General features: G+C 29.9%; 3 protein-coding genes across 3 annotated transcripts; 2 read left to right on the top strand and 1 right to left on the bottom strand.

The window, feature by feature from the left end:
* The first annotated feature begins 1,282 nt into the window (after positions 1-1,282).
* On the top strand, positions 1,283-4,706 carry LOC124945003 (CSC1-like protein At1g32090). The gene is made up of 8 exons (XM_047485362.1): positions 1,283-1,908; positions 1,987-2,139; positions 2,227-2,362; positions 2,436-2,537; positions 2,621-2,740; positions 2,813-3,234; positions 3,326-4,130; positions 4,202-4,706. The coding sequence occupies exons 1-8, from the start codon at positions 1,595-1,597 to the stop codon at positions 4,598-4,600; spliced, it is 2,451 nt and encodes an 816-aa protein (XP_047341318.1). The 5' UTR covers positions 1,283-1,594; the 3' UTR covers positions 4,601-4,706.
* A 5,022-nt stretch (positions 4,707-9,728) lies between these two features.
* Positions 9,729-11,898, top strand: LOC124910351 (4-coumarate--CoA ligase-like 6). The gene is made up of 6 exons (XM_047450986.1): positions 9,729-10,801; positions 10,875-11,064; positions 11,151-11,296; positions 11,366-11,433; positions 11,511-11,613; positions 11,694-11,898. The coding sequence occupies exons 1-6, from the start codon at positions 9,779-9,781 to the stop codon at positions 11,805-11,807; spliced, it is 1,644 nt and encodes a 547-aa protein (XP_047306942.1). The 5' UTR covers positions 9,729-9,778; the 3' UTR covers positions 11,808-11,898.
* On the bottom strand, positions 11,855-13,166 carry LOC124910352. The gene is made up of 3 exons (XM_047450987.1): positions 12,721-13,166; positions 12,369-12,584; positions 11,855-12,193 (listed from the first exon to the last, which is right to left on the bottom strand). The coding sequence occupies exons 1-3, from the start codon at positions 12,784-12,786 to the stop codon at positions 11,996-11,998; spliced, it is 480 nt and encodes a 159-aa protein (XP_047306943.1). The 5' UTR covers positions 12,787-13,166; the 3' UTR covers positions 11,855-11,995.
* Positions 13,167-13,591: the final 425 nt, after the last annotated feature.

The following is a 13,591-nucleotide window of genomic DNA, read 5'->3' as shown; positions in this document are numbered from 1 at the left end:
CATTGAAATTCCTTAATCATTATTTCAAATAAATTATAAAAAAAATATATTACCATTTAGTAATATAATTAAAATTTACCCTATTTTCTTTTGATATCCATATCAGATTTTGTTCGAGATTATTGTGATATGTTTCTAGCAATATTAATAAATATAATATGATGTTCATACATAAAAGTCCAGCTTTATATAATTTTGTTAATCTATATAATATTACCAAATTCATTCTGATCAGTTATTTATTTATTAATATAATAATAATTCACTAGGTGAAAATAATATTATTTAATATATCAAAGTTCTGGATTTCAATTTATATTAATATTAATAACTGTCAAAGTTAACTTCTTAGAAGGGAATAAACTCTGACTCAAGAAACAGAAATTTATTAATATATTCTTAATTAAAAATAATTTATTAAAGAATATAAACATTTGTATATTTTAGATTATAAAAACTATATATTAATACAATTGATATAAATTTCACGCGGACATTATTTATTTGAATCCAGCTAGGAAACGGTCAAACAAACGTTATGAATCAGTGTAATAAATTAATGAGTGAACTAACAAACTAGCCCTCAAACTTATCTTCATATTTAAATACTTCCCTAAACTTCTATTTTGTTTAATTTTTCTCTTGAAATTTACGGTTTATAGCAATTGAGCCCTAATTAATATAGTTTGATGAAATCTCACCAAAATTAATTCAATAAGTTGAGTCTATTTATATTTATAAAAGAGTAGTTAAAAATGATGAGTTGCACAAGGTGTGACTAATTTTTTCGAGTTGAATATATATCACGTAATCATATTAAGCCAATTTAACCCAACGAACAAAACTAGTAATCTAACCGGCCCGAACCTAGAACCTTAGAGAGACTTGAGATATCTTTGCTAATATTATATAAGTAATAGGAAAAGAGAATAAGAATAAGGAAATGAACGATATGTCACCACATCACTAATTGGAAAAATGATAAAGAGTGAAGAGAAATAAAATTTGTTATTTTTTCAATGAATCAGATTGCGTCACGTCAATCACTCTCAAATTTTCTCCACCAATCATTTCTCATATTATATTGTATAGAATTGGGATTAGTTATTTCAAATCAATAAGTTGAGTGGCGAAAGAAAAGTAAAAGGGATTTTAGGGATGAATTAGAATTCAAGAAAAGTTTGAAGACTAAATTAACTATGTGAATAGTTAATGAATCTTTTTGACTTAAGACAAGCGAGTCTTACAAGCTTTGTCGTCATTCATCATCGTCTTCTTCCCTGCGCCGCCGCAAGATCACTGCAAAAACAACTGTAGAGAGAGAAAGATAGAGAGAGAAAAGGATAAGAAAGACAAAACCTTAGCGTTTCTCCAAAACCTAGAAGCATCATCTTCCACTCAATAACAGAACAAAACCCATTGATTACGCCACATCCTTTTGCGTTATGTAATCCACCACTACCCAAAAAAAGGTTCAAAAAAGTCCACTTTCCTAGTAAAAAAATAGTTCCCTTTTCTCCGTTTCAATGTCCTAGCCTACTTTTATACCCAATTTTCCTTCTTCTTCCTCTTCCTCTTCTCATTTTGATCACCCATGGCGACTATAACCGATATTGGAGTTTCTGCACTAATCAATTTACTGGGCGCCTTCACATTCCTGATAGCATTTGCAATTCTCAGAATTCAACCCATCAATGACAGAATTTACTTTCCCAAATGGTATATCACAGGAGCTCGCACTAGTCCAAGAAGAGGAAGAAATTTCGTGGGGAAATTTGTTAATCTCAATTTGTGGACTTATTTTACCTTTCTTAATTGGATGCCTCAAGCTTTAAGGATGAGTGAAACCGAGATTATCAACCATGCCGGTCTTGATTCCGCTGTTTTCCTCAGAATCTACACTCTTGGGTTTGTCATAATTTAATCTCTTCTTGTTTTTTTAACTGTTTATGTTAGTTAATCGATGCTATCTTTTTTGTCATGCAGCTTGAAGATTTTCGGACCGATTACTCTCGTGGCTCTTTTGGTTCTATTACCAGTAAATGCATCGGGAGGAACATTGTTCTTTTTGAGTAAAGAATTGGTAATTAGTGACATTGATAAGCTTTCAATCTCAAATGTTCGTCCAAAATCAATTAGGTAACTAGTTGTTCTTATTGCTAAGTAATCCAAAATGATTATATGATTTGATGAAATCTTTATTGAATTGTGGGATTGATTCTTCAGGTTCTTTGTGCACATTTCACTTGAATACTTGTTTACGTTTTGGACGTGTTTCATGCTTTATAAGGAATACAATACAGTAATGTCAATGAGATTGAAGTTCTTGGCTGCGCAGCGCAAACGAGCTGAACAGTTCACTGTAAGTTGAGAATGTTCAATTTTCGAATATTTATAAAGAAAATGTAATCGTTTCTTTTATAAATGAATTATAGGTATTGGTTAGGAATGTTCCTCATGTTTCTGGTCGCTCAACTTCAGATAGTGTTGACATATTCTTCAAAAAGAACCATCCTCAGCACTATCTTTGTCATCAGGTAATAAATTAATAATAATCTTCTTGTTCGTGTTTGTCTTCTTCGTACTTTTAACTAATTCTCTTATATGATGCTTAACTTAGGCTGTCTATGATGCGAACAAGTTTGTTAAATACTTGAGGAAAAGAAACAGACTTCAAAATTGGTTGGACTACAATCTACTTAAGTTTGAAAGACATCCAGAAAAGAGACCATCTACAAAGGTTCATTCTGATGTTTAATTTTTTTGTTTTGATTTTCTAGTTACTAAAATGAGTTGTCTCGTGATGGTGCAGACAGGATGCTTAGGACTCTGTGGCGAAAGAATAGATTCTATTGAGTTGTATACAGACCAGATACATAATCTAGATAAAACAGTAGCAATGGAGAGGCAGAGAATTATAAGAGATCCAAAATCTGTAATTCCTGCAGCATTTGTTTCGTTTAACTCAAGATGGGGGGCTGCAGTATGTGCTCAAACGCAACAAAGTAGGAACCCGACTCTATGGATCACAAACTGGGCTCCTGAACCGCGAGACATTTATTGGAAAAATCTAGCCATACCCTTTGTTTCTCTTAGCCTCAGGAAGCTTATCATTTCAATATCAGTCTTCTTTTTGGTCTTCTTTTACATGATCCCTATTGCTTTTGTACAATCACTTGCAAATTTGGAAGGTCTCGAGAAAGTCGCCCCATTCTTGAAATCTGTCATCGAACTGTAAGTTAATTGTTGTCTAATTCAAATTCAAACACTCAATTGAGCTTGATATTGTGGTCTGTCTGATTCTTGCTGTGTTTGATTGGTGCAGGAAATTTGTGAAGTCATTTCTACAGGGTTTTCTTCCCGGGTTAGCTCTGAAGATATTCTTGTACATTCTTCCTGCGGTTTTAATGATCATGTCGAAAGTGGAAGGACATGTTTCTGTTTCGATATTAGAACGTAGAACAGCAGCAAAGTATTACTATTTCATGTTGGTGAATGTGTTCCTCGGAAGTATAGTGACAGGAACAGCATTCCAACAACTCCATTCTTTTCTTAATGAATCGCCAAGACAGATTCCAAGAACTATTGGCGTTTCAATACCGCAGAAAGCTACATTCTTTATTACATATATAATGCTCGACGGATGGGCTGGAATTGCCGGAGAGATTCTGAGGTTGAAACCGTTGGTTATTTATCACCTTAAAAACATGTTCATTGTTAAAACCGAAAGAGACAGAGAGAACGCTACGAATCCAGGAAGTGTTGATTTTCCTGAAACACTCCCTACCCTCCAATTGTATTTCCTACTTGGAACTGTGTATGCCGTCATCACTCCAATCCTTCTCCCGTTTATACTCGTGTTCTTCGCGTTTGCGTTTCTTGTTTATCGTCATCAGGTGATTAACGTTTATAATCAGCAGTATGAGAGCGTTGCTGCGTTTTGGCCACACGTTCATAGCCGGGTAATCGCAAGTTTATTGATTTCTCAACTTCTTTTGTTGGGTCTTCTCAGCACGAAAGAAGCTGCAAATTCAACCCCTTTGCTTGTCGCGTTACCTATATTAACATTATCTTTTCACAAGTATTGTAAAAACCGATTTGAACCCGCCTTCAGAAAGTATCCACTAGAGGTAACTGTAATTCCATTCCTTCATTTCTCCATCTTTACATGCAATGTTTAAAAAACTAATGATCAATTCAGGAAGCCATGGACATGGATTTGGAGGAATCAGCTGAACAAACCTCGAATTTAAAAGCTTACTTATCCGATGCTTACTTACACCCGATATTCCATTCATTTGAGGATGTTGAATTGCCTGATCATCCTCCGCCGCCGCAGCAGCCCCCGGCTGCCAATAAGGAAGAAGATTTGAAGAATTCAGATGATGAAAAACATGATCAAATGCCAAGTGATTCATCAGGCGAATTGACTTCTCCTCCTAAAACCCAAAACGCTTATCGACATGAAGATCATTCGTCGTATACTGGATATCAGCACGGAGATGAAGAGAGTCATGACGTGTACCATTATGAGTCAACTCAGAATCAGTATGCTTATCATTATAGAGCTGGATCGCCTTCAAATTTCTTTGGTTATTGAATAATTTATGAATTGTGGAGATACTTAATGTAAATGCAATTAGAGTTTGAGAATTCACTTTGAATGAAACCATTTTGATTTTAATATGAAAGATTTCTATTATGTAGAGTAAACATAACCTTATGATTGATAACTTATATACTATTGTTTGGTTTTTGGAAGAAATTTAAATATGGTTTTTACTCTACTCTACATGTGTTTTAAATATTTTAAAACAATTAAAAACAACTAATGTATATAATTAGTTGAACTCTAATAGATTGTTTTTTATTGTAGTTAAAAAAATAATTATAACTTAATTCAATTTTTTGGATTTTCAAATTACATAATAATAAAAAACAAGTGTAAATAATCGCAAAAGAAATTCAAGGTGGCTCAATTTTAAGAGTCGGGATTTATCGCTCCAAAATCATTCTGACTTGAAACCAATTATTTTTGGAAGAACAAGTATAAGCTATAAAAAGAGTCCTCAAGATCGGAATAAGTAACTTTTTGAACAACATTGTCGATATTCAGACGCAAAGGCAATATTGTGCCATATTCTCTAAAATTGATCTTTTTGATTCTCAAAGACATTTTTTTTTTCACGATTAACCCGAATTCAAAATTCAATTTAGTTATCGTGAAACTAATCGTCTAACTCGATTGCAAACATTGCAATTCTTTTGAAAAATTTCGCATCCTTGTCTTATTTATAATGACATTTGTAGTAGATTTATAAAATATTTATGTTTATAAAAAAACTCAAACTTAAAAAAATAAATGAATATAAGAATGAAAAATGATATTGTAAGCTTGATTATCACTCATTTAAGAATCAATAAATATTTCATTATTAACATGTAAACATAATATTTAAAAATGAATAATTATGTTTTTTAATAAAAAAATCATAAATACAATTTTTTTTAAATGGTTAATATAAAATAATATAAATGAAAGTAACTTAAAGTACAAATATTTTTTTTTAACAAAGTTAATTTTATCATTAAAAAAACTCACAAACAAAAACTAAATGGACAATCAATAATTAATCAAAAACAAAATCAAAATATTCAAAAAAATATAGATATGAATCAAATCAAGCTTAACCATGAGAATCAATGAACAATTAATTCAACCCCATATACCTATCTAGGGTTTGGCCAAGAATCGAGTGCATAGCCTATAATACCTAATTTGGGCGAACAATGATCCAATTTTTTTGAAAAAAAATCGAGTTTAATGATTGAACCAAAATATAGTTTTGTGCAGCCTAATATGTAGAATCGAGCCCATAAAAGATAATATTTTTTTATATTGTTTAAATAAGTCATCTAAACTGAATCCATAATTTGTGTGGAAATCAAATAATGATGGGTGTATATAGTGATCACCAAATTAATAAGTATGATAAAAATAAATAGACAAATCAATATGAAAGAAGGTACTATATAGTCTATAGATGTTTGACATGATTTATACCAAATTGAGAAAGAGATAATACTAAAGATGAGATAATTAAAATGTTCACGTTTCATTAAAATTTAATGAATTTTAAAAAATGCATTTTGGCTCTTTAAACATGTTTTTAAATATTTTAAAATTAGTGAATTGAACAAGTTATTATGAGTTAACTCAAAATCAATATTTTTATTATTAATTAACTTCAAATTTCTTCAATATTTATGATAGCGAATGATGTCTAATTTATAATTATTGTGATACTCAATTTTATTTTAAAACTTAGATTCAGAGTTAGATTAAAAAAATATTTAATATTTTATTCAAATATTAATTTAAATGATAAAATATTCTAGAATATATATTAACCGACTTTTAGATTCACTTGAATTAAATTATTTTAATTCAAACATGAAGATTTATATTATGTAGTGACCATGATGATGACAAGTCATATGACTATGTTAAAATAAAATAAAAAAAAATGACAAAGAAAGATGAGATGCAAGATGTTTGGCATGATATATATATATATATATATATATATATATATATATATATATATATATATATATATATATATATATATATATATATATATTATTAAAATGACTCGTACTTAAATATAATTGAGTTGAAGGAGTTTAAACTAAAAAAATATTAAATGAGTTATATTTTAGAATATTATTTTATTTAAATTAACTTTTAAATAAGTTTGTTTCTTGTTTAAACTCACATCTAACTGAATCAAGTTATTTTCAAACATAGCTATGATACAATGCATTTTAGTTTTAAACATATTTTTAAATGGTTCAAAATGAGGAGAAAAAAAAAACCTTAAAAAAATGCAATTAATAAATAGTGTTTGATATTATGAAATCTTGAATTCCGATTTTAAATAATGTATATTACTAAATTTGTTAATGGGGTGTAAAGATTTAAAAGTGAAAAAACTTTCTTTATAAAAAGTTGTAGTCAATCAAATAACGAGTTTATCAAATGAGATTGAATTAATAAAATTTTGAAAATTATTAATAAAATCATATGATAATTAGTTATAGAGAGTTATAACTCACATTCAAATTTCTTCAACTAATATTGAATAGTTTATGATCCAATGATGTCTATTTTTATAATTATTGAGATACTCAGTTTTATTTTAAAACTTAGATTTCGAGTCAAAAAAATATATATTTTTCATATTTTATTCAAATATTAATTTAAATTATAAAATATCCTATAATATTTATTTATATATATATATATATATATATATATATATATATATATATATATATATATATATATATATATATATATATATATATATAAATCGACTTTTAGGCCTTGTTCGGATTGGGGTTATTAGAATAACCTAGAGGGAGAGAAAAATAATGATGGTGAATGATTTTGAGAAGATAATGATTATTTTTGGTAAAATGACTTAAAGAGTATTGATATATATAAATAAAATAAAAAATAATAATTTAAAATAAATGGTATTTTAGTATTTTGGTTAATGAAATGAGTGATGTGATTTGTGAAAAGTGATTGATTGGAAAAATGATTTAGAATAGATTAAATAAAAAACCTTACAAGAACAAGGCCTTAGATTCACTTGAATTAAATTATTTAATTCAAGCATTGAGGAAATGTTTTTTTGGGGTTTTATCTAAAACCCTAGTTGGATAAAAAGTAGTAAAAAACTGGTTTTTAAAATTTAATTTGCTCTTTGACTTTAGATGATATGATGTAGGTGAGAGAATGATGGTTTAAAATCATTTTCAACCCACCTGCAAACCCATCTCCATAATAGGTTTTAGCCCTCCAATCCACCTGCAAACTCAACTATATTTTGAGTTTTTCTGCAAATTCTCTCTCCTCCATACCCAAATTTGCAGGGACATTGTTCACGTACTTAAAACTTTTTAAAACATTCATTTTAGTCCTTTTAGTTTGTTTTTAATTAATTTACTTAACTTATTTATATTTTAATTTGTTTACCTATTTTATTTATTTATATTTTAATTTATTTATATTTTTTTTATTTAGATGTTTAATTCATGATAATTTTAATTTGTTTATATGATTAATTTATATTTATATTTGTTTATATTTATATTTTCAAGTATTATAAATTTATAATAATAAATAATATTATATAAATAATTGATTTATAATTAGAATTTAAAAGTAATTAATAAGTTGATGTAAAGTTATGAGTTTAATTTGTAATTTTAGATAAATATATAGATAATATTGAAAAAAATAAAAATTATTATAAAAAATAATATTTTGATAATATTGAGTTTGAGTTTGGGTTTTTGGGTTGGATATGAATTACTGTTTGATGGGATGTTTACTGCATTTTAGGTTTAAGAATAGGTATTTGTGTTGGAGATGGCCTAAAGAGATGATAAAATTATAGGGTAATTTTTGTATTTAAATGATAAAATTATTTGATTTAATGGTTGATAAGATGCTTGAATTTTAAGTTAAAAACTTGATTTTATCCCCCAAAACATTCTAGAGCCTCAAACATGACGATTTATATTATGTGGTGACAAACTAACAATGATGTTGACAAGTCATATGACTATGATAAAATTAAATAATAATAAAATAAAAGTTAATTCAAATAAAATACTCCATATTTTGACAAATGCAAGATGTTTGGCCAAAAATATATATATATATATATATATATATATATATATATATATATATATATATATAATTATTAAATGACCCATGTTTAAAATAATTGAGTTGAAGCCTTGAAGGAGTTTAAACTAAAAAATATTAAATGAGTTATATTTTAGAATATTATTTTATTTGAATTAACTTTTAAATAAGTTTATTTCTTGTTTAAACTCACATCTAACTCCAAGAATCAAGTTATTTTTAAACATAGCTATGATACAATACATTTTAATTTTAAACATATTTTTAAATGGTTCAATATGAACCAAAAAAACTTTTAAAAAATGCAATTAATAAATAGTGTTTGATATTATGAAATCTTGAATCCCGATTTTAAATGATATATATTGCTAAATTTGTTAATGGGGTGTAAAGATTTAAAAGTAAAAAAACTTTTTTTAATAAAAAGTTGTACAATCAAATAAGTAGTTTATCAAATGAGATTGAATTAATAAAATCTTGAAAATTATTGATAAAATCATATGATCAAATTCAATCCAAATGTTATTATATAATATATATTTATTTTTGAAGATTTTTTTTTTATCTAAATCATAATTTTAAATATTAAAAACATAAAAGGTGATGTTAATTTTATCTATATTTAGTATGAAAATATAATTCAACTAATAAAAATGTTAGGTAAAAAATTAATTTTATTATATTTATTATGAAAATATGATTCACTTAATAATTTTTTAGGTAGAAAGTTGACTGAAAAAAACTTTTTACCTTTTGCTAAAAAAATACAATTTATGTCTTATTTTGAATGTTATAGTAAAGTGTAGGGATTCAATTAATAAATTTCATTCTATTATCTAATTAAAATAGTTGTTTATTTTGTGAACCTTACAAAATAAAGAGGTTCAAAATGATCCCCAAATCCCTAGATTTGTTATTTGGGTCAAAAATAAGAACTTTAAAGAGCATGACGACAACAATGGTGAATTTATCAACTGTAATTTCAACCGCCAATTCATTTTCGTATAAATACTTCATCTTCTTCCTCAAGTTTCTCTATTCCGATCAGCCATGAACTCCGACGCCGGAAAATGGTACTGTCCAGTAACCGGAGTTTATCAAAGCACACATCCGACCCGGATTCTTCCAACAGACCCGTTAATGGACGTCGTCTCCTTCATCTTCTCACACAATCACAATGGCGGCCAAGCTGCTTTCATTGATTCATCATCTGGTACTGCAATTTCTCGTTCGGAAATATATCCTCTAATCAAATCCATTGCGTCTGGTTTACATCATCAATTTGGTGTTAAACAAGGTGACGTTGTTCTGATTCTTCTTCCGAATTCCATACTGTTTCCTGTTATCTTCTTGGCTATTGTCTCTATAGGAGCTATAGTTACTCCAATGAATCCTCTTAGTTCTTTAAAGGAGATTAAGAGGCAAATTACTGATTCTAATGTTTCCATTGCTTTAACTTCGTCTGAACATGTTAAGAAACTTGAAGCATTGGGAATTCCTGCAATCGGAGTTCCGGAAAGTGTTGATTTTGATTCATATCGATTTGGGTTATCTGATTTTTCTAAGCTTGTTTCAAGTAAATCTGATTTAGCTCCTAAACCTAGTATTCATCAAGAGGATACAGCTGCCATTATGTATTCTTCAGGAACTACTGGTATAAGCAAAGGTGTTGTGTTATCGCATCGAAATTTCATAGCTGCAATTGAGCTTTTTGTTAGGTTTGAAGCTTCTCAGTATGAGTATTCAAGTTCGGAGAATGTTTATTTGGCTGTTTTACCCATGTTTCATATATATGGGCTATCACTTTTCACCATGGGGTTATTGTCGCTCGGATCTACAGTCGTGGTGATGACAAGGTTCGATGCGAATGAGATGGTGAGAGCGATTGAGAGATTTGAGGTTACTCACTTCCCTATTGTCCCCCCTTTGTTGAGGCAATTGACGAATAAAGCCAAGAGTGTGCCCGTAAGTTTCGCCAAGAGTTTGAAACAGGTTTCTTCTGGTGCTGCTCCTTTGAGCTTGAAAAACATTGAAGATTTTTTGTTGGTTCTTCCCCATGTTGATTTTATCCAGGTACAGTTTAAGGAACTTTTGATTGTTTGTTGCTGAAATGGAATGTTTTTAATTGTGATTTGAATAAGTGCAGGGTTATGGGATGACTGAATCGGCGGCTGTTGGAACTAGGGGATTTAATACTGAGAAGCATCAGAAATATTCTTCGGTTGGGCTATTGGCTCCGAATATGGAAGCTATGGTTATAGATTGGGTAACCGGTTCTTTCATGCCTCCAGGAGGTAGTGGCGAGCTTTGGCTGAGGGGTCCAGGCGTTATGAAAGGTTAAATAAATAAAAAATTGTGTTTACGAAAGGCAATTCAAATGAAATTTATCTGGTTTTTCTAATTGGAATATGAAAAAATGTAGGTTACTTGAACAACAAAGAAGCCACATTGAAAACAGTAGATGGAGACGGTTGGCTACATACAGGAGATATAGTTTACTTTGACGAAGAAGGGTACGTGCAAGTACTCGATCGCATCAAAGAGATCATCAAATACAAGGGTTTTCAGGTAGAGAATCGTGTCTCTATGATGAATTGATAGGATTTTTTTGTTTCAATACAATATTTTTCTTTGCAGATTGCTCCTGCGGAGCTGGAGGCGGTTCTGATTTCCCACCCTGATATCGTTGATGCTGCTGTAACAGAGTATGTTTGCTAAGATTAATTAGTTTGTTTGCAAGTACTGGAACATAAATGAATGAATGATGTTTTTTGTTATACAGTGGTTATGACGAGGAAGCAGGCGAAATCCCAATAGCTTTCGTTATTGGAAGAGATGGAAATAAGCTATCAGAGGAAACTGTTATAGAGTTTGTCTCCAAACAGGTCTTTTACAACACTTTTTTTTCTTTTTTCTTTCTAAATGTGATTTGGTCGAAACTAATGGATGTATGTATGTATGACAGGTTGCACCATACAAGAAGGTGAGAAGGGTGGTTTTCACAAATTCGATACCAAGGTCAGCTGCTGGAAAGATTCTTCGAAGGGAACTGAAGAATGTGTTAACTTCCAAACTGTAGGAACAATATGATTGAATGAATGAATGAATGGTTAGGTTTTGTTGTAATGTGGGGAAGTAAAAAAGACATATTAATAGAAGACAATTGTTTTTTGTTTTACAAAGCTCTTGATTTACAATCATATATTGGTGTATGGACTAGCAAATGCATAGTAAATCAATGAATTAACCTTGTGTTTCGAAAGCAGATTAAATTCCAGATTCTTCGAGAAGTTTCAAGATATTATGCTCTGGTGCGCTGCTAGATGGTAGAATTAAGCGCCTCGAAGGTGGTCTTGATTTCGGTTTTGGTACAGATTCATCGGTGTTGCCCCCTTCAACAGAAGGCGTATCTGTTGTTATTCTTCTAACTCCAACCGATACTCGTTCCTTCCATAGTCTCCCATCCTAATTAACACATTATACATAATTGACATAAGTTATGTTACAAAATGAAACATTTTTTAATGTAACGTTATTGTCTTAAACTAGATAGATCCTAATCATGTCATATTATTATCGAATCTCATAACATGAATATGGAATTCATTTCTACATTAATAGTGAATTGAAACTAACTTACATTGAGAATTGAAGGTTCAGGAAGTGGGCATTGAATGGGGATGTCATGATCAAGAGGTTCAGTTGGATGATCCACTGGCTTAAACTCAACCGCAAGTTGAAGCCCATGACCGGCGGAAGTAATGGTTGTCACACCAACACCACCAGTAGCTAATACGGTTGCAGTTGCGGCGGCGGCGGTGGGTTCTGAAATAGGAACAACTTCTTCTCTCCCGTCCTGCAAAAAAACAAAACCCAAATCAGGGGTGTTATCAAAGATGATGAAAAAGACGAAGTGGATTGATTGTAATTAGATCGAAAAATCATAATCAGGCAAGTAGATCAAAGAAAGGGGGGGTGTTTGCGAAACTTACAAGAGCGCTTTGGGTGCGACGATGGGAACTTCTAGAGATGGAGAATCTGGAAAAAAGACTGACCATGTTTGCTTGTTAGAGTAAAACCTTGAATCTGAAGAAGGATCAAGATGAGATTTTGATTTGATTTGTTGATCCTGTTTCAAAATTTCTTTATTTTGGGTCTATCTATCTATTATTAGGCGGTGTAGGCCGCACCAGAAAGATAGGGATTAGGATTAGGATTAGGGAGTGTCCTAGTCAGGTTTAAGTCTTAACCCACCAGTGAGTTTGGCTGGATTCTTAATTAGTAATTGATGGGGATGGATTATAATAATGATATGTGATTGGAACAATTGGAGGGTCGGGATCGTTTCAGAAAAAATCAACACTTTCTCAACTCATCGTCTTCCTCAATGCCTGCCTGTCTATCTTGTCTATCTTTCGGTTTTAACTTTTAACCAAGAACATGTTTTTAAGGTGATAAATAAATAGCCAACGGTGCTCACCCCTCAATAATACCAACTTCACACTCAAACTTTATGGTCCACTAAAATTCAGCCTGGCTCTAACTTATGAAACTTTTTTTTATTTTTAACTTTTCTTTTTAAATAATATATAATGTTGTAAAGTTAATATATATATATAAAAAAAAAAAAAAAACTCAATTTTGGGCTAGAATTTTTTTTTTTTTTTTATTTATTAAATGGAACTCGTTTGAATCGTATCAAATAAGACTTCAACTAACAAATAAGTTTTAGACATTTAAAACTTTTTAAAATACGAAAATAAATGATTCACATTCGATAATTTTAAACTTGTATATCTCAAAAAAAAAAAATACTTATATTAAAATATAAATACGTCTAAATTGGTAGACCGTACATAAAAT

Source organism: Impatiens glandulifera, chromosome 7, assembly GCF_907164915.1.
Source record: "Impatiens glandulifera chromosome 7, dImpGla2.1, whole genome shotgun sequence".
In the NCBI taxonomy this organism is placed as follows: Eukaryota; Viridiplantae; Streptophyta; class Magnoliopsida; order Ericales; family Balsaminaceae; genus Impatiens; species Impatiens glandulifera.
The sequence above is the reverse complement of the archived record's forward strand: the minus strand, read 5'-3'. Positions and strand labels throughout refer to the sequence as shown.